Consider the following 25,191-nt stretch of genomic DNA (forward strand, 5'->3'; position numbering starts at 1 on the left):
ATACCAACGCTGACGCCTTATCTAGAATTGAGATCCACAACGAAGAAATAAGCTCAATAGTAGCTAATCCCTCTGAAATACCACTAACTATTGATAATTCTGCCACCAGTACAGCCCACACAAGTCATGAACATCCCATTCTAGAAGTTCCTATCACTGACGAGCCCATCAATAAATTTCACAGACAATTATTTATGACTATCGTAGGAGATATTAAACGACGACCTGTGACTAAACCGTTTGAAACTCACACTCGTGTAAATGTACAAGTGACAGAATCAGACTTAGAAAATGACGTAGTGAATGCCGTGAAAGAGTACGTTAATCCTAAAGTCAAGACAGCCTTATTAATAAACCCACCTCTGGCTATGTACCAAATCATTCCTATAATCCAAGAAAAGTTCAAGAGCTCTTCAATGAATATCGTGCTGTGTAAAACAGAGTTAGAGAATGTTAAAGAGTACCTTAAACAGCAGGAAATAATCAGGCATTATCATGACGGTAAAACGAATCACAGAGGCATTAATGAATGCTATCTTTCACTTTCTCGTAGATACTATTGGCCAAAAATGAAAGATCATATTACAAAGTTCATTAACGAATGTACTACAGTCGAGGTCAACTAATTAGGGACAGATAGAATACTAAGCAATACTAAGTGTTCATATCCTATTATTGTGAGCTTCATTCAATATTACTGGCTGTTACTTTGTAAACATATTATGGACTATCAAGTACTCTATTTAACAGAATACAATAACAACAAAAAAACTTACTAACTTAATAAAAAATCTTAATCAAATCACATGAATCGGTAATTATGGTACGGACGGTCTGGTCACCTAATTAGGGACGCTTAAGTTTTTCCTTCTAAATAAAAAAAAAAAAAAGTAATAACTTTTATTCTGTTCATTTGTAATTTTGGCGTCAATTTGAAAAGCGATATTCTTATCTTGCGAGTTAAAAACTCATCAAATTATTAAAGGTAATGGGCTGAAAGAAAAAAAACAACGCGCTAAGTTATAATCAATCTTTATCAGTGTGGATGGCCATACCGGTAAATTGCAGATCATCTGAAATGTTCCAAAAACATGAATCCACGATGCAGTGGCTTATTTCAAAATCATGAAACCACAGAAAGAATGCCTAGAAGGAAGAGGCCAATAAAAACAACCCCACAAGATGATCGCAGAATGGTCACTCTCGCAAAGAGAGACCCCATTAAGGGCTTCGTTCTGATCAAGAGCGAGATTTTTGGACCAGAACCGACTGCTGGAGTATCTGCGAGGGTTCTATATTCGCNTAAAAGCAATACCAACGCTGACGCCTTATCTAGAATTGAGATCCACAACGAAGAAATAAGCTCAATAGTAGCTAATCCCTCTGAAATACCATTAACTATTGATAATTCTGCCACCAGTACAGCCCACACAAGTCATGAACATCCCATATTAGAAGTTCCTATCACTGATGAGCCCATCAATAAATTTCACAGGCAATTATCTATGACTATCGTAGGAGACATTAAACGACGACCTGTTGTGACTAAACCGTTTGAAACTCACACTCGTGTAAATGTACAAGTGACAGAATCAGACTTAGAAAATGACGTAGTGAATGCCGTGAAAGAGTACGTTAATCCTAAAGTCAAGACAGCCTTATTAATAAACCCACCTCTGGCTATGTACCAAATCATTCCTATAATCCAAGAGAAGTTCAAGAGCTCTTCAATGAATCTCGTGCTGTGTAAAACAGAGTTAGAGAACGTTAAAGAGTACCTTAAACAGCAGGAAATAATCAGGCATTATCATGACGGTAAAACGAATCACAGAGGCATTAATGAATGCTATCTTTCACTTTCTCGTAGATACTATTGGCCAAAAATGAAAGATCATATTACAAAGTTCATTAACGAATGTACTATATGTGGCCAGAGTAAGTACGATCGAAACCCAATAAAACAGCAATTCAATATAGTGCCCCCAGCATCCAAACCATTAGAGATACTACATGCCGATCTTTTCACAGTACAGTCTGAAAAATATATAACTTTCATTGACGTCTTCTCCAAATACGGACAAGCCTATCATCTCAAAGATGGTACTGCAATCAGCATCCTGCAAGCCCTTTTAACTTTCTGTACTCATCATGGCCTTCCTCTGACAATAGTGACTGACAACGGTACCGAATTTACGAACCAACTCTTCGCTGAATTTCTCAGACTCCACAAGATAACACATCATAAGATCTTACCTCATTCTCCGAATGACAACGGCAACATTGAACGTTTCCATTCTACGTTATTAGAGCATTTACGCATCTTAAAATTACAGCGAAAGGACGAGCCTATAGTGAACCTTATGCCCTACGCATTAATCGCATATAATAGTTCGATCCATAGTTTTACTAAGTGTAGACCATACGACATACTTAGAGGACATTTTGACCCACGGGATCCTATTGACATTGACTTGACAGAACGTTTACTTCAACAATATGTTGAAACTCATCGAGAACAAATGAAAGCCGTCTATGACCTAATTAACGAATCTTCATTAGCCAACCGAACAGCCCTCATAGAAAATAGAAACAAATCTAGGGAACCTGAAGCTGAATATGAACCCCAGCAGCAGGTATTCATAAAAAATCCGTTTGCTAGTCGCCAGAAAGTAGCTCCTCGTTACACACAGGACAAAGTCCTTGCTGATCTCCCAATCCACATTTATACGTCGAAGAAACGTGGTCCTGTAGCTAAATCACGGTTAAAACGAACACCCAAGAACGTAAAATTGTTACAGGATACTTCTGTTGCTGTCTGCCCTCCTGGCTCGAGCTCAGGAGATAAAGCTTGACAACCTGGATGATGGACCTGGCCTGTTACCCTTTAAACTCGGACCTACTCGATTAACCACCCATTATCACACCTTTCTACAGTACATAGAACTAGACAAAATTGAAAATCAGATTTCGACCCTCAAAGATCAATTACATGACTATAAAAATAGACTGACAAATGATACATTCATCTTATATGAACTTCAGATAGATTACTTATCTACTAAGATAGACAGAATCTTAGATCACCTTAACTCCCTGGAGCCTAGTAGGACAAAAAGAGGTCTACTTGATGGTTTAGGATCAATCGTTAAGAGTATTACAGGAAACCTGGATTATCAGGACGCCATTAAGTATAACGACGCTCTTAAAATACTTAAAAATAATCAGAACAAGATAGTCGCGGAGTTAAATAATAAGATTAGCTTAAATAATGAGTGGATGTCAGAGCACAGTAATGTAATTAATCAGCTTATAGAAAATCAGAGTAAAATCAATAGCACATTACAGTTAATTTTAGATAAAAATGCATATTACGATAATAGCCTTATTAAATATGGTAAATTTGCACAGTTATTAGCTATTATTTCAGAAAACACAGATGACTTATTAAACGAACTTATTAGAATAGAAAATATCTTAGCTTTTTCACGTACTACAACCACTCATCATTCAATGTTAAGTTTAAGTGTACTTAAGATTATGTTAGAAAGATTACGTGCGATCTATAGCAGTGAGCAAGTAATAAACTTAGAATTAAGAGACTATTATAATATTATAAGATCTGGTTCATATTTTGTTGGGAAGCAAATAGTTATAGTCTTTAGATTTCCCATAGTTTCACCTAGCATATTCGATCTATATAGGTTGTCTGTAGCCCCGAATAAATTCCACCAAGTCCTCATTCCACCCTTTCCTCTCATAGCAACTGATAGAAAAGAGTATGTGTACATTGAGGCTGAATGCCCGAAGTATGAAGGTCAACATCTCTGTGAGGAGAGCCCGCATCAGAAACTTCGCACCGAACCAGACTGCGTTACACAAATCATACTTCATCAGACCATCAGCTCAACATGCAACTTAACAACTGTTCATCTGTCAAGAGAAGCAATGGAACGACTCGACGACAGAAGTTATATCGTAACGTTCCCCAGACCTACTAAAGTTCAACTGCACTGTGGCACCGAAGACTACAATTTGCTGAATGGCAGTTTCCTCGCAACGATACCTATTCATTGCACACTGCGTACTACAGAATTCACGATAGCGAACACCGATGACATCACGCAAGGCCAGCCGCTTAAAATTATGAAGATCACATTCCCAGATGACACCAAGATCGCTTCTTCACACCTCAGTCTTAACTCTATAGACCTGAGAACACTTCATAAGATCCAAGATAAAATCATGGTGCAGCCTCCGTTGGAATTGACGACACCACCTGAAACACTTTACCACACGACTATACCATTCTATATCGTGTTATTCGGTGCAGCCGCACTAACAGCCATCATNAACAATTACATATTTGTCCGTCAGACAGATAATTAGAAAATATTAGACTCATATTTTTTATTTTCTTTCATGGTTAAATAATAACAGTGCCTACATCGAGTTGAAATTGCGCGTTACGTCACGCTTGAGTAGATTTTTAATTCAAAAGTGACGTCACGCGACATTTCAACTCAATATAATACTGTAATTATTCGATTATGAAAAAAATTTAAAAATATGTGTCCGAAATTCTTTTATTCTGACGGACTAAATAGAATTTAGTTTTCATTACCCAGTCATCATCCCTATTGTGTAAAACGTATGTTTGAACCAAATAAACTATTTTTCTTTCTTTCTTTCAATAGCTCTGTCACTTAACACTGACCTCTATACACACTGGACTGGTTGCTGTCATATTTTTGTGCCTATATGATTTTGGCGCTGTATGCCATACTGTAGGCAGACATGAGTGTCCATGGAACTAATGGTGGTTTTCTTTGTGCAAATACTTGTACTGATAACTTAGTACAATAAAATGAATTTGGTTTTGAATAGGCAGATAGTTTTTAGACTAATCTTAAAGCACCATAAAGCTAAAATATTTAAATAATACAAACTTTCTCGCTTGTTTATCAGCCTCAATTTGTGCCCGTACTCTTTCCCTTGCTTTCTGATCCTCAATTTTCTCTCTTCTGCGCTGCTCCACCAATTTAGTCATCTCCTGCTCCTGTAGCCTTAAACGGGCATCTTGTAAATCTTTACCAGACTTTATACGGAGGCGTTCCCTTTCCAATGCCTCAGCCTGGAATTACATGAATGAGATTTTGAATTAGTAGTGAAATAAGAAAGCAATAAGTATCAATGATTTTAACTGAATGAGTTATGTACCTTTTCCCTATCTTCCCTTTCCTTCCGCTTCTGTTTCATTCGCTCTTCTAGCAACGCCAGCTGAGCTTTCTTCTCTTCTTCAGTCAAAGGCTTTTTCTCTTCCGTGGACTCCGAGAAGCTGCTATGATTCGTCTTGGCCGCATGAAATTCCATTTCGTCCTGATTCTTAAGCAATTTACCACATTCATCGCATTTGAATGACTTGGCTTCAGCTTGTGACGAACTTTCGGCAGTCGATTCGGCCGGCACGGGGGGCGTTTCGGCGGTTTCCGCTACATTCGATGACGAACTCGATCCAAGCATTTGCCCGCCAGTAGTGTCCATGGCTGGGTCATCAGCGTGTGCCAATAACCATTCCATAGCCGGCTCAACCCCTTTGTAATTCGTTACAGCTAGTGCTTTCTCTCTAAAACCAAGAAAATATTTATCGTAACACATAATCTAACCTCTACATAAAAACTGGACTTTCGGAATTTTTGTATTTAGTACTTACGCTCGCTCTTTGGAGAATCCCATTTCTATTAGAGTTTGTATTTCAGCCATTGTAATTATACCTAAATCACGATTTTAAATTTCACAAATTGCAATTTTGATGCCTCAAGCATTCATCAGCTGTTTTGACTTTTTTTCATATTTTTTTTCTAATTATGTTTTATTACGGCTTTGGGTACACAATGTTTTGCGCCAATCGTCGTTCATTAAAAAAAGTCGAGCGTTTCGTTCCGAGAAAAAATTCAATATGCATTGTAACTATTGTAAGTAGTTTAACTAAAAATACACTGTAATAGTGGTAATAGTGAGTATAAAATATTAGTTGAGCTTTCCTTATTCCGCAGTGATCGTGTTATTAAAGAGAAATGATCTGCGTCCACTGAAACCAACTTGACAGTCAGTTTCCGTTTCCCAGCCAATGAACAGCCAGCATTAAATGAAACTGACTTGACAGTTTATGAAATTTAATTTAATGGCGGTAAAATTAAAACGTTTTCATCAATTTACACTTCAACATTGTACAATACACAAAATATTAGTAAACAGTTTAATTTGATCAAACTAAACTAGCTAAATATGTCAACTCAACGGAAGGGAAGGCGAAAAAGTATCCAGAACAGTGATCCAGGCAAAATTTTAGATTTGGTGATGAGTCTCAATGATGAAGCCTGTGCTCAGTTGCAAATCAAAATAAATACTTATGTAAGTGTGCTTCTGCTTCCATTATGTAAGGTTTGGGCCGATTTTTGACCAATATTATAGTCTAATATGCAAAAGACTGAACAAAGGTACTGCTGTCCAGTATGCGCTCTCGAAATGACTATCTACCCACACAGTACCTATCTTCTCATTGGCTCTATATTAAAAAATCAGATAGCAGAGCGGTAATATGTTTTATGAAACGGATCCATGGATGTCCACCCACAAGGTGGACCGACGACCTTAAAAAGTTAGCAGGAAGGCGCTTGATGCAGGCCGCTAGCAACCACGCAATATCATAAGGAAATCATTGGGGAAGGCCTATGTTCAGCAGTGGACTTCCTGTGGCTGACATGATAATGATGATGATCCATGGATCGTTTTTTTCTAGCTTGCTGATGAATGTGAAGCTGACCTGGTACTGCTAGTGGTGGTGAACGCGGAGCGCATGGAGGCGTCTATTGATGCAGTCGGATCGGCTGCATTGCAACGGAAACATAAAATATGTGTAAGGCATTTTTATCTGGTTGCTTATTCAGTTTTCGTTCGTTTCAGCCAAATGTCGACAGTTGGACAAAGGCCTTCCAAGGATTTCTACAACTACAGGCTCTGCGCTGCCCGCATCTAGACACCTCAGTCATCATATTTTAAACTCATGTTTTAAATCACCTTAATTTCAAATTACCGACCTATAGCCGTATACAGAAAGAAAGCTGGAAACTCATAAGCGCTTACCAGCGCTTGTCCGTTCGTTCACAAAGGAAGCAGGTTGAATGCCTTTTTATATGGCAGCGTCCAGCGCTGACCAGCGCGTGTTGAAACTTGTCGGCGCCGTTCAGCGCTTATCGGCGCGCGTTCATATATCTTCCTGCGCGGGTTACTAGCGCTGCAGCGCTGGTAAGCGCTTATAACTTTCCAGCTTTCTTTCTGTATGCGGCCTAAGAAATCATTTGCCATTTGACCCACTCTCGTGTTTGTTTGTAGATGTCGCTGAAATTAGGGGATGTGCTGAAATCTCTTCAGGAACAAACTGAATTGTTGAGTAATTTTCCACCCGACTTCCAAGCCATACTCGCTCCTGTAAGTTTATTTTATAACATTTCTTTCACAACCATCAGGTAAGTAAGTACCCGCCTTACCAAAAGAACCTTTATACTTCTGCTACTAAATTTGATGCGTTTAGATCGGAAATAATAGAATCTAGATTTTTTTCATCCACAACGAGAAAGCTTTGGCCTGTATCTCACTCACCTGATGGTAAGTGACGATCAGGCCGAAGGTGGAAGCGAGCTTCACCCGGATACCTCAACCACGGAGGAACTGGCTATCTTACCTCTAACTGCCGGAACACAATAATGCTGTTAAAATTGTTGTTATGGCGACAGACTTAGGTAAGAATCTGATGGTGGTTAGATTCCTAATATATTTTGTTCTGATGGCAGTACGTCCCGAAAGATACCCAGAAGAGGCGTATGGTGATGTATCCCATCTCGGACCGGCCATTCTCGGTGATCGTATGCATTTTGGCGCCCAAAGTGCAAGAGGATCACGTCGCCATACTCATCCATGAATGCTTTCTGTTAGTTTACCTTCATTTTTGAGTTACCTTAGTTTATGATGCCGTATTACTTTTTTTTCGAAGAAGCAGGAACCAGTACCTACTACTAATTCTTGAATAACTTAGTAGATATGAAATAGTTTCGATAGAGGAGATCCAAAAACGAACTAAAGTCGCTGACGTAGCCCGACGGATTAGCAGGCTGAAGTGGCAACGGGCAGGGCAAACAGTAAACATAACCATTCTCAAGGTGGACCGACGACCTCATAAAGTTAGCAGGAAGGCGCTAGATGTGGCCGCAAATCAACTAGTCATTATGGAAATCATTGAGGGAGGACTATGTTCAGCAGCAAGTTGACTTCTTATGGCTGAAATGATGATGATGATGATGATGATAACACCTATGTTTCAGGTTCACTTGGCCTACCTTGAAGAAGACCATTCGTTTCGAATACGAATGCACCCTAAAACAGAAATGCCAACAACTCCTGCGCGTAGCTAAACGACTCTTCACTCAAGTAAGTGTTGTCATTGCATTCCATGTTACATTAGGACCTTCAAAATAATATGGGAGTACATTATGGATATTATGTAAATTAAGACTTTAATATTATCATCCCTGGAGCATTTATCACAGTGTAAGGTAAATAGGAAGAGTTGGGTGCTAGTATTATAGACCTGATTCCAACTAAGAACAGCGCAATTTGCGTCACTATTCCTAAAGCCGCAAGGCGCATTACAGGTGGCATCCCTGGACACGCTTCTGCAGATCGCAATGGACCAGGCGAAGCAGTTGACCAAGGCCGAGTACTGTTCAGTGATGCTGGTTGACGTGGAGCGAATGGAACTCATCGACTCCAGCGCCCACTGGAAGGTCAGGCAGAACCCAGCCATGAATGGATCCCAATGAGGGTTTTCGCGTATGAAAAATCCACCAGTGATGGCAATACGTAGACGCGAGGTCCAAATGCTGCATGATTGGTTATTTTTGACATGACATTGACAGATATGTCAAAATCCACCAATCACGCAGCAGTCAGACCCCACATCCACGTCCCGCCATCTAGCGGATACGCGAAAACCCTCATTGATATCCTCGTTCGTTCGTTTCACCCAAATGACGTCCACTGCTGGATAAAGACCTCCCCCAAGGATTTCCATAACTACCGGTCCTGCGCTGGCCGCATCCAGGCTCTTCCTGCGACCTTCACCGGATCGTCTGTCTACCTAGTGGGAGGCCTGCCCACGCTACGTCTTCTGGCCCGTCGTTGCCACTCGTATTTCGATACGTCACAGATAATATAATACTGATACGTCGTATCCTCACAATTAATGAAAAAAATATCTCCAAATCCCAAAAAGATCCAATTTCCTATAGTTTGACCCATCAGAAGCGCCAGAAGTTAATTCCGTCCATATCAGACGCCTATAACGGGTCTTTTTTGGTTGTGATCTCAGTAGAATAAAACCTACAGTCCCATACTGTTGTAGAATAAACTCATAATTATTCAAACGTAGGTAAATTTTAACTAGTTACATAATAATATGCTAGTCTAAAGATGGGCAGCGCAGGACCGCAGGCCTTTGTCCAGCAGTGGACGTCATTTGGCTGAAAAGAAAGAAGAAAGAAAAGATGTGTATAACTGTAGAATCACTCTGAGGACGAAAAAGAACGCAGATTTCCGCTAAACAAAGGAATCGCTGGTTACGTTATACAAACTGGTCAGCTGGTGAATGCGAAGTCTGCTAAAGACCATGGTTCTTTCGACGCCGACATAGATGGGGGTCCTGGTATAGACTGCAAGTAAGTACCTACCTTCCCAATTTTTCCAGTTGTCTTTCCGGGTGAATTTTATTTAAGATCTGTAGAGGAGATAGCCTATCTTAGAGCATTTGACTATATCCAACTACTATAATATTGTCTTCACGTTAAAGGTTCTCATGGTTTCAAAACGGCAGAGATGCATACCCCCACCATAGACTGTTAGGTTCTTTCATTGGCCGAAAATTTTGGGAGAAGATTCAAGCCCTTCTCCCAAAATTTTCGGTTTGTAAAACGAGTCCATCAGGTGATTGAAATGTTGGAAATTATGTGACAAAAAGTGCTACTGATTTAATTGTCTTTTCTCAGGACAATCTTGTGCTTCCCCATCCGAGAACAGACCGGGATCATTGGGGTGGGTCAGCTGATCAACAAGATTGGGGACCCCTACTTCGATGCCATGGACGAAGAGATGGCTCTGGCCTTCAGCATCTACTGTGGGGTGTGCATCATACATTCGGTGGTCTACCAGAAGATACAAGAGGCGCATATTCGGAACACGCTGGCTAATGAGCTGGTCATGTACCATATGAAGGTATGGGAATAACGGCTACGTTAGTACTAAATAATGGTCTAGGTAGGTCAACTCTCTGCGCGTGAGTTGAATGCTGGGCGCCATAATTGAATGTCCCAAAAAAAAAGTCTGCCTTCAACTCGCGCGTGAACATAATGCTAAAAATCGAAGAAGTGGGAAGAAGCTGTTAAAAATTATACTGGGGGCAGTTTCATAGATTTCTGAAAGTGGTTTAGATTAAACTTTTTTTTATTAAAAGAGAGCAACCACCATAGCTATCGTCTCTGTCATCCCTGAGACAGGCATAGCCAGGTACCCTAAAATGGGACTCCGGCTTTAGCCATGTATTATATTTAACCTTACTTACATTATCATTAAAAACTAAAGGTACTTGTACTTGTGACTGTTTGTCAGATATCTCTATCTGGGACTAAGTTGCAGGTTTTCTGATAGAGAGGTTCTTATTAGGCTATCAGGGAATCATCAATGGTGAATGGTGATTTTCATTAACTCGTAAACAGGTGGGTGATGCGGAAGTGGCTCGGATGCTGGAGTGCTCGGGTTTCCACAACCACCCGCATCTATCCAGCCTGCACTTCAACCCGCGCGCGCTGCCGCTGCGGGAGCTACCCTGCTATGCGCTCAAGATGTTCTCCGATTTGGGATTGGACAAAAAGTAATGTGGCGATCATAATTTATTGGTATACTCGTAATCGGTTTCTAAATTGTCAACCTTTACTTTTATCAACATTGTTTTGGTGTAATTATTTATAATATCTGTTTAATAAGCACTAACTTACATAATAAGTATGGATACCTACAACACAGGCAAACATTTTTGCTTAGTTTAGGTAAGTATACTACCATAATTAACATATTGTTACTAACCAAATAATTTCATAGTCCCATTTAAGTTTCTTGTATTTAGGCTAAGTTTTTATTCAATAAATTTATCTTATCTCTTATCTATCTATATATATAAAAATGAAACCCGTTTCGCGTTGTCACGGCATCACGTGTGAACGGCTGAACCGATTTCGACAATTCTTTTTTTTAAATGTTTGTGGAAGTCCAAGGATGGTTCTTACGGAAAAAAATATTGAGAAAATCTCTACGCTAAGGCGGTACGAAGTTCGCCGGGTCAGCTAGTCTTAAATAGAATTGTTGGACGGGTATCTATTCCCGTAACCGTAAGACCACGGAAGACCTGGGCATGTTCTTGTTCTATCTTGTCGTGACTAGTTCTGACAATGCACACGAGCCACGAAGCCACGATAGCCGAACGGTAAAGAGGTCGTCGGACTGGCCGACTCGTGATCCGGGGAACGCGGGTTCGGTCCCCGCCGCCGCTCGACTATTGTGATGAGCTCACTCGTGACACAAGCATATTTAGCTTAGTACGAGGGGCTAACGGGAGTATTAGTAATTTTTGCAATAACAAATTACTAATAATCTTTTAAAAAAAGCAAAACTATTTTGCGAGACGTAGCGAAATGATCATGATAACATTAGGTCGAATTTAATTTATTTTCACATCATCTGCTATAGGTTTAACATAAAAACCCCAAAACTAGCCCGGTTCATCCTATACGTGAAAAAGGGCTACCGCGACGTGCCGTACCACAGCTGGCTGCACGCGTTCAACGTCGGCCAGTGGGCTTATGCCGCGATTGTCAACTACAAACTCGTCTCGCAGGGGTATTTCAGGTAAGAGTAATATACACTCGCGAGCAAAACTATGGAATCACTTATATGAAGTTGTTTCCACGCGATCTTGTGTACTAACGAATTTGTAAGTAACAAAAAAAGTGGCACCATTTTAAAGATTAAACTTTTACCTTTAAATTGATATCAAATTCATTTAAATCACACCGGTATTTAAAAAGATATCCCGGCTGATGTGAAGAAGTAAGGAAAAAGACATGTATCAACTGTTTTATACGTCGCGAGTTGCGGCCTACTTACCCCCTACAAAAACACGAGTTTTCGGATTTTTGCTTTCACACGTTGATCCATACACATCTCCGCTTTTTTGACACTTTACCTGGGATTCTACACCTTCAGAAGCAGCACAAATCGTTGCACTATTGCAAGAAGGGCTCAGCCAGCNAACTAAATATAACTTTATTGTTGTTATTTTATCGCATTCTTTTCAAATGGACACGTGTGCCTGTGTACCGTCCTATTTGTCAGACTTACTCAGTTTATAGTTTTCAATTGCGAAGGAATTTGTTATTGCTGCGTACCCCTATAAGAGAGAAACGCTACCCATGTACCTGCATTAGCGAGAAACTCGGGTTAGTGAGAAACCTCTATAAGCGAGAATGAGATTGTGCTCCCTTGAACTCTCGCTTATCCAGGTTTGACTGTACACACTGGACTGGTTGCTGTCATATTTTTGTGCCTATATGATTTTGGCGCTGTATGCCATACTGTAGGCAGACATGAGTGTCCATGGAACTAATGGTGGTTTTCTTTGTGCAAATGCTTGTACTGATAACTTAGTACAATAAAATGAATTTGGTTTTGAATAGGCAGATAGTTTTTAGACTAATCTTAAAGCACCATAAAGCTAAAATATTTAAATAATACAAACTTTCTCGCTTGTTTATCAGCCTCAATTTGTGCCCGTACTCTTTCCCTTGCTTTCTGATCCTCAATTTTCTCTCTTCTGCGCTGCTCTACCAATTTAGTCATCTCCTGCTCCTGTAGCCTTAAACGGGCATCTTGTAAATCTTTACCAGACTTGATACGGAGGCGTTCCCTTTCCAATGCCTCAGCCTAAAATTACATGAACGAGATTTTGAATTAGTAGTGAAATAAGAAAGCAATAAGTATCAATGATTTTAACTGAATGAGTTATGTACCTTTTCCCTATCTTCCCTTTCCTTCCGCTTCTGTTTCATTCGCTCTTCTAGCAACGCCAGCTGAGCTTTCTTCTCTTCTTCAGTCAAAGGCTTTTTCTCTTCCGTGGACTCCGAGAAGCTGCTATGATTTGTCTTAGCCGCATGAAATTCCATTTCGTCCTGATTCTTAAGCAATTTACCACATTCATCGCATTTAAATGACTTGGCTTCAGCTTGTGACGAACTTTCGGCAGTCGATTCGGCCGGCACGGGGGGCGTTTCGGCGGTTTCGGCTACATTCGATGACGAACCGGATCCCAGCATTTGCCCGCCAGTAGTGTCCATGGCTGGGTCATCAGCGTGTGCCAATAACCATTCCATTGCCGGTTCAACACCCTTGTAATTCGTTACAGCTAGTGCTTTCTCTCTAAAACCAAAAAATAATAATTTATCTTATTCACTTTTCTAACCTCCACGTAAAAACTGGACTTTCGGATTTTTAGGATTTAGTACTTACGCTCGCTCTTTGGAGAATCCCATTTCTATTAGAGTTTGTATTTCAGCCATTGTAATTATATACCTAAATCACGATTTAAAATTTCACAAATTGCAATTTTGATGCCTCAAGCATTCATCAGCTGTTTTGACTTTTTTTCATATTTTTTTTTCTAATGATGTTTTATTACGGCTTTGGGTGCAAGCTTTTGCGCCAATCGAGCATCTACGTTTCGTTCCGAGAAAAAAATAAATTTGTATTGTAACTATTGTAAGCTTAGATTTATTAATCTAAGATTGTAAGTAATTTTGTATAAGTATTAAATATTAGCATAACAATTGTTATAGTTGAGCTTTCCTCATTAATATAGAGAAGTGATTGCGTCCACTGAAACCAACTTGACACTCAATTTCCGTTTCCCAGCCAATGAACAGCCAGCATTGAAACTGACTTGACAGTTTATGAAATTTAATTTAATGGCGGTAAAATTAAAACGTTTACATCAATTTACACTTCAACATTGATCAATACACAAAATATTAGTAAACAGTTTAATTTGATCTAACTAAACTAGCTAAATATGTCAACTCAACGGAAGGGAAGGCGAAAAAGTATTCAGAACAGTGATCCAGGCAAAATTTTAGATTTGGTGATGAGTCTCAACGATGAAGCCTGTGCTCAGTTGCAAATCAAAATAAATACTTATGTAAGTGTGCTTCTGCTTTCATTAAGTAAGGTTTGGGCCCACTTTTGACCAGTACTATAGTCTGATGTGCAAAAGACTGAAGGTCTACTGTCCAGTACGCGCTCTCGAAATGACTCTATCTACCCACACACACAGTACCTACTTACCTAAGTTAAGTAAGATAATTTATAATAAGAAGATAGGTAATCTTCTCGTTGGCTCTATATTAAAAAATCTGATAGCAGAGCGAAAATATGTTTTATGAAACGGATCCATGGATGTCCACCCACAAGGTGGACCGCTTGATGCAGGCCGCTAGCAAACATGCAATATCATAAGGAAATCATTGGGGAAGGCCTATGTTCAGCAGTGGACTTCCTGTGGCTGACATGATAATGATGATGATCCATGGATGGTTTTTTTCTAGCTTGCTGATGAATGTGAAGCTGACCTGGTACTGCTAGTGGTGGTGAACGCGGAGCGCATGGAGGCGTCTATTGATGCAGTCGGATCGGCTGCATTGCAACGGAAACACAAAATATGTGTAAGGCATTTTTATCTGGTTGCTTATTCAGTTTTCGTTCGTTTCAGCCAAATGTCGACAGCTGGACAAAGGCCTCCCCCAAGGATTTCCACAACTACAGGCTCTGCGCTGCCCGCATCTAGACACCTCAGTCATCTTCTTTTAAACTCATGTTTTATATCACCTTAATTTCAAATTACCGACCTAAGTATAGCCGTACCTATACAGAAAGAAAGCTGGAAACTTATAACCGCTTACCAGCGCTTGTCAGCGCTGGTCCGTTCGTTCACAAAGGAAGCAGGTTGAATGGCATTTTATATGGCAGCGTCCAGCGCTGACCAGCGCGTGTTGAAACTTGTCGGCGCCGTTCAGCGCTTATCGGCGCGCGTTCATATCTATATCTTCCTGCGCGGGTTACCAGCGCTGCAGCGCTGGTAAGCGCTTATAAGTTTCCAGCTTTCTTTCTGTATGCGGCCTAAGAAATCATTTGCCATTTGACCCACTCTCGTGTTTGTTTGTAGATGTCGCTGAAACTAGGGGATGTGCTGAAATCTCTCCAGGAACAAACTGAATTGTTGAGTAATTTTCCACCTGACTTCCAAGCCATACTAGCTCCTGTGAGTTTATTTTATTTCATTTCTTTCACAACCATCAGGTAAGTAAGTACCCGCCTTACCAAAGGAACCTTTATACTTCTGCTACTAAATTTGATGCGTTTAGATCTGAAATAATAGAATCTAGATTTTTTTTATCCACAACGAGAAAGCTTTGGCCTGTATCTCACCTGATGGTAAGTGACGATCAGGCCGAAGGTGGAAGCGAGCTTCACCCGAAATTCTCAACCACGGAGGAACTGGCTATCTTACCTCTAACTACCGGAACACAATAATGCTGTTAACATTGTTGTTATGGCGACAGACTTAGGTAAGATGGTGGTTAGATTCCTAATATATTTTGTTCTGATGGCAGTACGTCCCGAAAGATACCCAGAAGAGGCGTATGGTGATGTACCCCATCTCGGACCGGCCATTCTCGGTGATCGTATGCATTTTGGCGCCCAAAGTGCAAGAGGACCACGTCGCCATACTCATCCATGAATGCTTTCTGTTAGTTTACCTTCATTTTTCAGTTACCTTAGTTTATGATGCAGCATTACTTTTTTTTCGAAGCAGCAGGAAACAGTACTACTAATTCTTGGATAACTTAGTAGATATGGAATAGTTTCGATAGAGAACATCCAAAAACGAACTAAAGTCGCTGACATAGCCCGACGGATTAGCAAGCTGAAGTGGCAATGGGCAGGGCATACAGTAAACATAACTGTCGGCCTGCTTCTGGAGTGGAGACCACGTACCGGAAAACGCAGTGTAAGACGCCCACTCTCAAGGTGGACCGACGACCTCGTAAAGTTAGCAGGAAGGCGCTAGATGCGGCCGCAATCAACTAGTCATTATGGAAATCATTGAGGGAGGACTATGTTCAGCAGCAAGTTGACTTCCTATGGTTGAAATGATGATGATGATGATAAGACCTATGTTTCAGGTTCACTTGGCCTACCTTGAAGAAGACTATTCGTTTCGAATACGAATGCACCCTAAAACAGAAATGTCAACAACTCCTGCGCGTAGCTAAACGACTCTTTACTCAAGTAAGTGTTGTCATCTTCAAAATAATATTGGACATTATGGATATGTGAATATGACTTCAGTTTTATTTTTGTAGTACCCATTTTCATTAAGGCGGTAATATTATAATCCCTGGAGCATTTATCACAGTGTAAGGTAAATAGGAAGAGTTGGGTAGTATTATAGACCTGATACCAACTAAGAACAGCGCAATTTGCGTCACTATTCCTAAAGCCGCAAGGCGCATTACAGGTGGCATCGCTGGACACGCTGCTGCAGATTGCAATGGACCAGGCGAAGCAGCTGACCAAGGCCGAGTACTGTTCAGTGATGCTGGTCGACGTGGAGCGAATGGAACTCATCGACTCCAGCGCCCACTGGAAGGTCAGGCAGAATGAATGGATCCCAATGACGGCTATCGTTTTTATAGGTACTTAACAGTTGGCACCCCTGGCGATTGACAGGACCTTACTCTACAGTGGCGCCATCTTGATGAGTGCAAATGCGATAGTCCTCCTACCACTTTCGCGCTCACCAGTTGGTGCCACTGTCTTCGCTACTAGCAAGTGACAATACCTTACTCTACAGTGGCGCTAACTGGTGAGCGCTAAAACGATAGCCCTCATTGATATCCTCGTTCGTTCATTTCACCCAAATGACGTCCACTGCTGGACAAAGACCTCCCCCAAGGATTTCCATAACTACCGGTCCTGCGCTGCCCGCATCCAGGCTCTTCCCGCGACCTTCACCAGATCGTCGGTCTACCTAGTGGGAGGCCTGCCTACGCTACGTCTTCTGGCCCGTTGCCACTCGTATTTCGATACTTATCCTCACAATTAATGAAAAAAATATCTCCAAATCCCAAAAAGATCCGATTTCCTATAGTTTGACCCATCAGAAACGCCAGAAGTTAAATCCGTTCATATCAGACGCATATAGCGGGTCTTTTTCTGGTTGTGATCTCAGTAGAATAAAACCTACAGTCCCATACTGTTGTAGAATAAATTCATAATTATTCAAACGTAGGTAATTTTAACTGTGCTAGTCTAAAGATGTTTTGTGTAACTGTAGAATCACTCTGAGGACGAAAAAGAACGCAGATTTCCGCTGAACAAAGGAATCGCTGGTTACGTGATACAAACTGGCCAGCTGGTGAATGCGAAGTCTGCTAAGGACCATGGTTCTTTCGACGCTGACATAGATGGGGGTCCCGGTATAGACTGCAAGTAAGTACTTACCTTCCCAATTTTTTTTCCAGATGGCTTTCTGGGTGAAAATCAGGGCAACACATAAGCAGATAGAACTTTAGAATATATCCAGTCCAGCTGTTACTATAAGTTGTCTTCAAGTTCAAGGTTCCCATGGTCCCAAAACGGCAGAGATCCATTCCACCACCATAGACTGTTAGGTCCTATTCGTTGGCAATCCGTTAGATTCAATCAAGCCCTTCTTGCTTGTTTTTTTACCATCAATCCCTATTTTTTAAGTGAACCCTATGGTACTAAGTACTTATACGGAATTTTGTTTTAAAAGGGGCCACTTTAAAAATTAGGGATCGATGGTGAAAACTGGCATGTCTCCCAAAATGTCCAGTTAGTAACACAAGTCCATCAGGTGATTGAAATGTCGGAAATTATGTGACAAAAAGTGTATTTTCTTAGGACAATATTGTGCTTCCCCATCCGAGAACAAACCGGGATCATTGGGGTGGGTCAGCTGATCAACAAGATTGGGGACCCCTACTTCGATGCCATGGATGAAGAGATGGCTCTGGCCTTCAGCATCTACTGTGGGGTGTGCATCATACACTCGGTTGTCTACCAGAAGATACAGGAGGCGCATATTCGGAACACGCTAGCTAATGAGCTGGTCATGTATCATATGAAGGTATGGGAATTACGGCTACGTTAGTAAATAATGGTCTAGGTAGGCCAACGCGTGAGTTGAATGCTGGGCGCCATAATTAAATGTCCCAAAAAAAAGTCTGCCTTCAACTCGCGCGTGAACATAATGCTAAATTTTATCGAAATCAACGCTACCGACGCGACGCCGTGAGAAGAAGCTGTTAAAAATTATACTGAAACTAGCTTTCCGCCCGCGGCTTCGCCCGCGTGGAATTTTGTCTGTCACAGAAAAACTTTATCGCGCGCGTCCCTGTTTCAAAAACCGGGATAAAAACTATCCTATGTTCTTTCCCGGGACTCAAACTATCTCTATGCCAAATTTCATCAAAATCGGTTGCAAGGTTTAAGCGGGAAAGCGTAACAGACAGACAGACAGACAGACAGACAGACAGAGTTACTTTCGCATTTATAATATTAGTTGGAATGAAACTGCTCCCTACAGTTTCATTGATTTCTGAAAGTAGTTTAGATTAAATTTATTAAAAGAGAGCATCCACCATAGCCATCGTCTCTGTCATCCCTGAGAGAGGCATAGCCAGGTACCCTAAAAAAATGGGTCCGGCTTTAGCCATGTATTATATCTAACCTACATTATAATCAAGAACTAAAGGCACTGGTGACTGTCCGATATATATACAAAAATTGCAGGTTTTTTGATAGAGAGGTTCTTATTAGGGTATCAGGGACTCATGATTGGTGAATGGTGCTTTTCATCCTTAACTCGTAAACAGGTGGGTGATGCGGAAGTGGCTCGGATGCTGGAGTGCTCGGGTTTCCACAACCACCCGCATCTATCCAGCCTGCACTTCAACCCGCGCGCGCTGCCGCTGCGGGAACTGCCCTGCTATGCGCTCAAGATGTTCTCCGATTTGGGATTGGACAAAAAGTAATGTGACGTTTGTATCATAATTTATTTGTATAATATGGCCAGCGAGCGATGCTTGATGGTTTCTAAATAGAATTGTTGGACGGGTATCTATTCCCGTAACCGTAAGACCACGGAAGACTTCGAATCTTGTCGTGACTAGTTCTTGCAATGCACATGAGCCACGAAGCCACGATAGCCGAACGGTGAAGGGGTCGTACTGGCCGACTCGTGATCCGGGGAACGCGGGTTCAGTGCCCGCCGCCGCTCGACTATTGTGGTGAGCTCACTCGTGACACAAGCATATTTAGCTTAGTACGAGGGGCTAACGGGAGTATTAGTAATTTGGGCAATTACAAATTACTAATAATCTTTTTAAAAAAGCAAAAAATAAACTATTTTGCGAGACGTAGCGAAATGATCATGATAACATTAGGTCGAATTTAATTTATTTTCACATCATATGCTATAGGTTTAACATAAAGACCCCAAAGCTAGCCCGATTCATCCTATACGTGAAGAAGGGCTACCGCGACGTGCCGTACCACAGCTGGCTACACGCGTTCAACGTCGGCCAGTGGGCTTATGCCGCGATCGTCAACTACAAACTCGTCTCGCAAGGGTATTTCAGGTAAGAATTATTTATTTATTTAGGTAGTTCTTAGTAGTTGTTGTTATAGCAATTAAAAAAAAAACGAGTAGTGGACCGAAAATGCACCCTTGAGAGACCCATAAATTGTTATGGATTACGTCAAAAATTTGGTTGGTAATTGGTATGCTCTCAAGTGGTTCCTCAAGCTAGATTAAATTATTTATTACTGGTTCTAATTAGAATCAAAATTAAATACTTCTTTATAAACAGAGTCAAAAGCCTATGATAGAACAATGCGAACAACTTTTTTTGTTCTAGTGATTTGCAGGCGTTGATGTATGTGATAGCGGGCCTGGTACACGATTTGGATCACCGTGGGACAACTAACAGTTTTCACATACACGGACGTAAGTTGACTTTCCAAAACTTCGATTAATTTATTTGTTATTGAGTAGGATTAGTACTATACTTAATAAAACTACTGTATATTTTATGAATACGAGGGACTTTTATGATGAGATTTTTTTCAAACTAGCAACCCCGCGCACTAGGCAGCCTGGCTGTGGTAGCCAATCTGTTATATGAACACTTGGCTGCCTAGTGCATGTGCACGGGCTGCCATACACCGTCATTATAATTATGTTTCATTAGCTGTCGCAGCCAGGTCGCCTAATGCATGGGAGGCCTTATGTACCTTCTTTTATGTATTACTTTGGTCTGGTGTGCAATAAATAGTACCTATCTATCTTTAACTCCGTAACCAGAAACGACTCTGGCGGCCCTGTATTCCAGCGAGGGAAGCGTGATGGAGCGCCACCACCTTGCGCAGGCCATGTGCATCCTCAACACGGAGGGATGCGATATACTGGAGACTCTGCCGAGACGGGACTACGATAGGGCCATCATGCTGCTAAGGGACTACATCCTGGCTTCGGACTTGGCTAATTACTTCAAGTTTGTTTTTCAGAATACTATGACTATTTTTAGGAAGTCTTCGTCCATTTCTTCAAAAGATGTAAACTTTATTGGAGAATTTGAGATAGGCATTTAGTCGTGTTGTTTGTAACAAAGCTCTTTCATTATTAGAGTACCGAACATTTTGCTTATAAATGGATTCTTTTTGTTAGAAATGGTTGGAATTTTATACCTACTCATTTAAGCACTGGACATGACGTCTCTACAGTTTCTGCGACAGTGAAGCGGTTTTATTACGTCGTACCTAAGCAACCTTGAGATAATTATGTACACCATGCATGATAACTCTACGTACTGCGCTACGTCACAATTGTCACAAATGATCTTTTTGGCATCGTCAGCGTTCTACTGCAGCAGGAATCTATTTATTTATTAGCTATGCCTGTAGTTCTTTATATTATGAATCATTGAATGATATTGAAAACAACTTGCAGAAACCTCAACGACTTCAAGGCTATATCGATGGATTACCAGAAAGGCAACCGGGTGCACGCCACTGCTCTGCAGTCGCTGCTTATGAACGCGGCGGATCTCAGCGACCAGCTCAAAGACTGGACCAGCGTCAAGAAGACTGCCGTGAGTAAATGAGTAGGAGTATTATTGGACATAAATGCGGTAGCTCATTAATTATTCGTATTCAGGACGTTTATTTCAATAAAGGTTCAATCAATGTATTTAAGTATGATCGCCATCGCTGCACGCAGGCTGATCGCGTGTGATCGTGTTGGTTTGGCTAAACCTTAATGNTGTATTTATTTAGCTAAGTAGGTTTTTTTTTAAATAATTGTGGTTCAATGTTAGTTTATGACAATAAAATGTAAATAATGTGGTGGACTGAAAATGCACCCTTGAGGGTCCTCTTTTATATTACATTATCACACGATATCTCACATGAAAATGCTTAAAAGTGGTTTCTCAAGCTTTATTATAATATTTTAGTTTACCATTTACCACTAAAAGTAGTCTTTATCACTGAAAACTATATGATAAACGAAATCAAACGCCTATGACAGATCGATGCAAACAATCATTTTTTTATTCCAGTGATTTGCAGGCGTTGATGTATGTGATAGCGGGTCTGGTACACGATTTGGATCACCGCGGGACAACCAACAGTTTCCACATACACGGACGTAAGTTTGCTCAAACTTTTTATAACTTATTAATAATTTTGCAGAATATTTCCTAACTGTGTCTTTCTATCAGAATCATATGAACTCTATCAGTATCACATCCAATTCTCTTCCTTTCCTGCACATAATTTATAAAGATCAGTACTTGACAATATTGACGAGGAAACTAAAACATGGTAAACAGAGACGACCCTGGCGGGTAGTAATAATTTTTGGGCAAATAGGCTTTTACAAGTCCCAGTTTAACTTCAAAAATAAAACATAAATCCCCGTAAACCAGAGTTGACGCAGCCCTTTACTCAAGCACGGATTCAGCACATAATTTATTTACTTTCTGCAAATAGGCTTTCATAAAGCGCTTTTTACGTCTCAGTTTAGCTTCAAAAATGAACCTTATGTCCACGTAAACAGAAACGACTCTGGCGGCCCTGTACTCCAGTGAGGGAAGCGTGATGGAGCGCCACCACCTCGCACAGGCCATGTGCATCCTTAACACCGAGGGATGCGATATACTGGAGACTCTGCCGCGACGAGACTACGATAGGGCCATCATGCTGCTAAGGGACTACATCCTGGCTTCGGACTTGGCTAATTACTTCAAGTTAGTTTTCAAGTTCAGAACAGGCTTCTTAAGGAAGTCTTCGTCCATTTCTTAAAAAGATGTAACCTCTATTGGCGAAGTCATTTAGTCATGTTGTTTGTAACATCGAGCTCTTTCATTATACCGAACCGAACTATACTTCTGAGATATAGTTGGAATTTTATAGCTTCTCAAACCTAAGCAAGCTTGAGATAATATGTACACCATGCATGATAACTCTGCTACGTCACACATTATATTTTTCGCACTGTCAGCGTTCTACTACCCGCAGGAATCTACTTATTTATTAGCTATGCCTGTAGTTCTTTAAATTACGTAGCATTAAAATATGATATTGCAAACGACTTGCAGAAATCTCAATGACTTCAAGGCTATATCGATGGATTACCAGAAAGGCAACCGGGTGCACGCCACTGCTCTGCAGTCGCTGCTTATGAACGCGGCGGATCTCAGCGACCAGCTGAAAGACTGGACCAGCGTCAAGAAGACTGCCGTGAGTAAATGAGTAGGACTATTATTGGACATAAATGCGATAGCTCATTAATTATTCGTATTCAGGACGTTAATTTCAATAAAGGTTCAATCAATGCATTTAAGTCTGATCGCCATCGTTGCACGCGGGCTGATCGCGTGTGATCGTGTTGGTTTGGCTGAACCTTAATGCATGATGCATGCTTAACGGATGCATGAAGCTACTGCGCACTTAATACGGTTTTTTAAATGAAAACCTTCTGCATAGTAGTGTTAAATTCATGATCATTATTTATTTAGCCTACACTTCCAACGCTGGCCAGATGGGTTGGAGGGAGGGGTCTGATGTTCGCATATTACTCCCTTAAGCTTCAACTACATCAAACGCCTGCAGATCGCCATCGCCGGCGCGATCAAAGGTCAATGACAAGTCGCGCGACCGGCGCCGGCGGTTGGTGTGGTTGAAGCTTTATAGATGACCCACGCTGAACTGTCCCGCCAAACTCAATGACAGGGGGGCGCTACCATCGTTCAACTATATGGTTTCCAACATGGCAAAAATCGGAACCAGCGATCCGGTATTGACGGTGGCGCCCCGCTGTCAATGTCATGTATAGGACAGTTCAGTATTTTGGAACTATAGTTACAATCGACACATTTCGGTACGACATCATAGGTATATTCTGCTTCGGCTCAATATAAATTATACAAATACAACAAATGGATTTCAACACCTCCCAGGCAGCAGTGCTGACGGAATTCTTCCGCCAAGGAGACGTGGAGAAGAGCCGCGGCGATCTGCCGCCCATCATCATGGACCGAGAGAAGTGCTTCATCCCCGACCTCGAGATACAGTTTCTGCAGACCACGTGCATCCCGCTTTTTGAGTAAGTGCATTTTTCCTGTGATGCGGGTTTCGGACCAAATCCGCATCATAGGAAAATATCATTAACCGCTTACTGATAATCTGAACTAATAGACCAATGGGGGGTATCCACTGACCTGGATGCTGTCATAATATTTTTGTGCCTATTTGAGTTTCGCCATTTTGGCGCTGTAGGCCATTATACTGTAGGCAGATACGATTGTCCATGGAACTAAAATTAGTGATTTTCTTTCTCGCTTATTGCTATGGTTACTCCATACAATGTACGTCAAAATTAGTCTCGGGACAGTCGTAGTGGCGCTTTAAATTAGCACACAAAATTAGCTGTAATTCATGCATATGGGACAGCCTAGTAGTCTAGTTTGTATAGAGATCAGTGGGGGTATCGTATTTGCGCTCAACAGTTGGCGCCACTATCAAGTGACAAGACATTACTATTACTACAGTGGTGCCACATTAGTGAACGCAATTAGGCCTCTTACCGCTTCGGCGTTCACCAGTTACGTTACTGTCTTAGCCGAATACTGAATTAGCGAATGACAGAACCTTACAATGGCGCCAACTGGTAAGCGCAAACTCGATAGCTTTCATTAAATCCAAAATGTTCATAATTGAAGTAAATTGCTTCAATAACATATCTTTTTCACAGCACTTTAGCAAGAATCATACCCAAAGCGGGAACATGTGTCAAGATTATTGAGAATCACATCGAAAGGTGGGAGGCGGCGAAACCTATATTTAGCGAGGTTAGTGCAGTGTTGCCATAATAGTAGTTATTAACGCCCGTATTCACAAACATTACTATGAGGTCTCACAGTGCGCGTGGACGCACAGGGTGACACACGAACCAATCACAGAGCTCTATTCGACGCTGTGCGTTCGATTTGCTGCTTCACTTAAGCAAGCATCGTTTGTGAATACGGGCGTAAGACACTGTCATTGTTAGAAGTAACTAAAAATATTTTAGCAATTTAAATAAAAATTGCCGGATATTGAACATTATTTCTATTATTTTAAGGTGCCGACTACAGCGGGACTATCAGTACTTTTGAGTCCAGAATTAGATAATCTGATTGAGCTTAATATGAAAGAGAAAGAGAGATTGCGTTTGGAGGCAGAGGCCGAAGGAAATGCCGAAAACTAAATTAAATTATTTATACATTTTATTTTAGGCGGTACTAAAAAAATTCTAGTTTGGTTTTTTATATTTTGAAGTCACTTTAAAAATAAAACCGTTTTAAGGCTGTCCTAGTTTATGACGTTACGATATTTCTGTCATCTTTTACT

The 25,191-nt window shown here is 41.0% G+C and overlaps 4 protein-coding genes across 4 annotated transcripts; 2 read left to right on the top strand and 2 right to left on the bottom strand.

The window, feature by feature from the left end:
* Window positions 1-4,906: 4,906 nt before the first annotated feature.
* Window positions 4,907-5,924, bottom strand: LOC114355605 (UBX domain-containing protein 1-A-like). Its single transcript, XM_028308545.1, has 3 exons — window positions 5,711-5,924; window positions 5,218-5,623; window positions 4,907-5,131 (listed from the first exon to the last, which is right to left on the bottom strand). Exons 1-3 carry the CDS (start codon window positions 5,758-5,760, stop codon window positions 4,907-4,909), a joined length of 681 nt encoding a protein of 226 aa, XP_028164346.1. The 5' UTR covers window positions 5,761-5,924.
* Window positions 5,925-6,285: 361 nt separating this feature from the next.
* On the top strand, window positions 6,286-12,013 carry LOC114355606 (cGMP-dependent 3',5'-cyclic phosphodiesterase-like). Its single transcript, XM_028308546.1, has 10 exons — window positions 6,286-6,411; window positions 6,800-6,916; window positions 7,393-7,488; window positions 7,851-7,987; window positions 8,379-8,484; window positions 8,709-8,840; window positions 9,616-9,770; window positions 10,098-10,323; window positions 10,824-10,978; window positions 11,851-12,013. Exons 1-10 carry the CDS (start codon window positions 6,286-6,288, stop codon window positions 12,011-12,013), a joined length of 1,413 nt encoding a protein of 470 aa, XP_028164347.1.
* Window positions 12,014-12,858: 845 nt separating this feature from the next.
* Window positions 12,859-13,825, bottom strand: LOC114355607 (UBX domain-containing protein 1-A-like). The gene is made up of 3 exons (XM_028308547.1): window positions 13,666-13,825; window positions 13,170-13,575; window positions 12,859-13,083 (listed from the first exon to the last, which is right to left on the bottom strand). Exons 1-3 carry the CDS (start codon window positions 13,713-13,715, stop codon window positions 12,859-12,861), a joined length of 681 nt encoding a protein of 226 aa, XP_028164348.1. The 5' UTR covers window positions 13,716-13,825.
* Window positions 13,826-14,031: 206 nt separating this feature from the next.
* Window positions 14,032-25,191, top strand: LOC114355618 (cGMP-dependent 3',5'-cyclic phosphodiesterase). The gene is made up of 16 exons (XM_028308562.1): window positions 14,032-14,350; window positions 14,757-14,873; window positions 15,374-15,469; window positions 15,822-15,958; window positions 16,395-16,500; window positions 16,730-16,861; window positions 17,549-17,703; window positions 18,139-18,364; window positions 19,113-19,267; window positions 19,719-19,877; window positions 20,157-20,245; window positions 20,603-20,792; window positions 21,248-21,389; window positions 23,760-23,905; window positions 24,554-24,650; window positions 24,923-25,191. The coding sequence occupies exons 1-16, from the start codon at window positions 14,225-14,227 to the stop codon at window positions 25,046-25,048; spliced, it is 2,199 nt and encodes a 732-aa protein (XP_028164363.1). The 5' UTR covers window positions 14,032-14,224; the 3' UTR covers window positions 25,049-25,191.

Source organism: Ostrinia furnacalis, unplaced genomic scaffold, assembly GCF_004193835.3.
Source record: "Ostrinia furnacalis isolate ACB-3 unplaced genomic scaffold, ASM419383v2 OfSCF2432, whole genome shotgun sequence".
Lineage (NCBI taxonomy): Eukaryota > Metazoa > Arthropoda > Insecta > Lepidoptera > Crambidae > Ostrinia > Ostrinia furnacalis.

Coding starts and splice junctions, on each gene's coding strand:
- LOC114355618 (XM_028308562.1), top strand. CDS start 14,225: ATGTCAACTCAACGGAAGGGAAGGCGAAAAAGTATTCAGAACAGTGAT. Junction 14,351..14,756: donor AAATCAAAATAAATACTTAT/GTAAGTGTGCTT, acceptor GTTTTTTTCTAG/CTTGCTGATGAATGTGAAGC. Junction 15,470..15,821: donor TCCAAGCCATACTAGCTCCT/GTGAGTTTATTT, acceptor TTCTGATGGCAG/TACGTCCCGAAAGATACCCA.
- LOC114355605 (XM_028308545.1), bottom strand. CDS start 5,760: ATGGCTGAAATACAAACTCTAATAGAAATGGGATTCTCCAAAGAGCGA. Junction 5,624..5,710: donor GGATTCTCCAAAGAGCGAGC/GTAAGTACTAAA, acceptor TCTTGGTTTTAG/AGAGAAAGCACTAGCTGTAA. Junction 5,132..5,217: donor AAAGGGAAGATAGGGAAAAG/GTACATAACTCA, acceptor ATGTAATTCCAG/GCTGAGGCATTGGAAAGGGA.
- LOC114355607 (XM_028308547.1), bottom strand. CDS start 13,715: ATGGCTGAAATACAAACTCTAATAGAAATGGGATTCTCCAAAGAGCGA. Junction 13,576..13,665: donor GGATTCTCCAAAGAGCGAGC/GTAAGTACTAAA, acceptor TTTTGGTTTTAG/AGAGAAAGCACTAGCTGTAA. Junction 13,084..13,169: donor AAAGGGAAGATAGGGAAAAG/GTACATAACTCA, acceptor ATGTAATTTTAG/GCTGAGGCATTGGAAAGGGA.
- LOC114355606 (XM_028308546.1), top strand. CDS start 6,286: ATGTCAACTCAACGGAAGGGAAGGCGAAAAAGTATCCAGAACAGTGAT. Junction 6,412..6,799: donor AAATCAAAATAAATACTTAT/GTAAGTGTGCTT, acceptor GTTTTTTTCTAG/CTTGCTGATGAATGTGAAGC. Junction 10,324..10,823: donor TGGTCATGTACCATATGAAG/GTATGGGAATAA, acceptor ACTCGTAAACAG/GTGGGTGATGCGGAAGTGGC.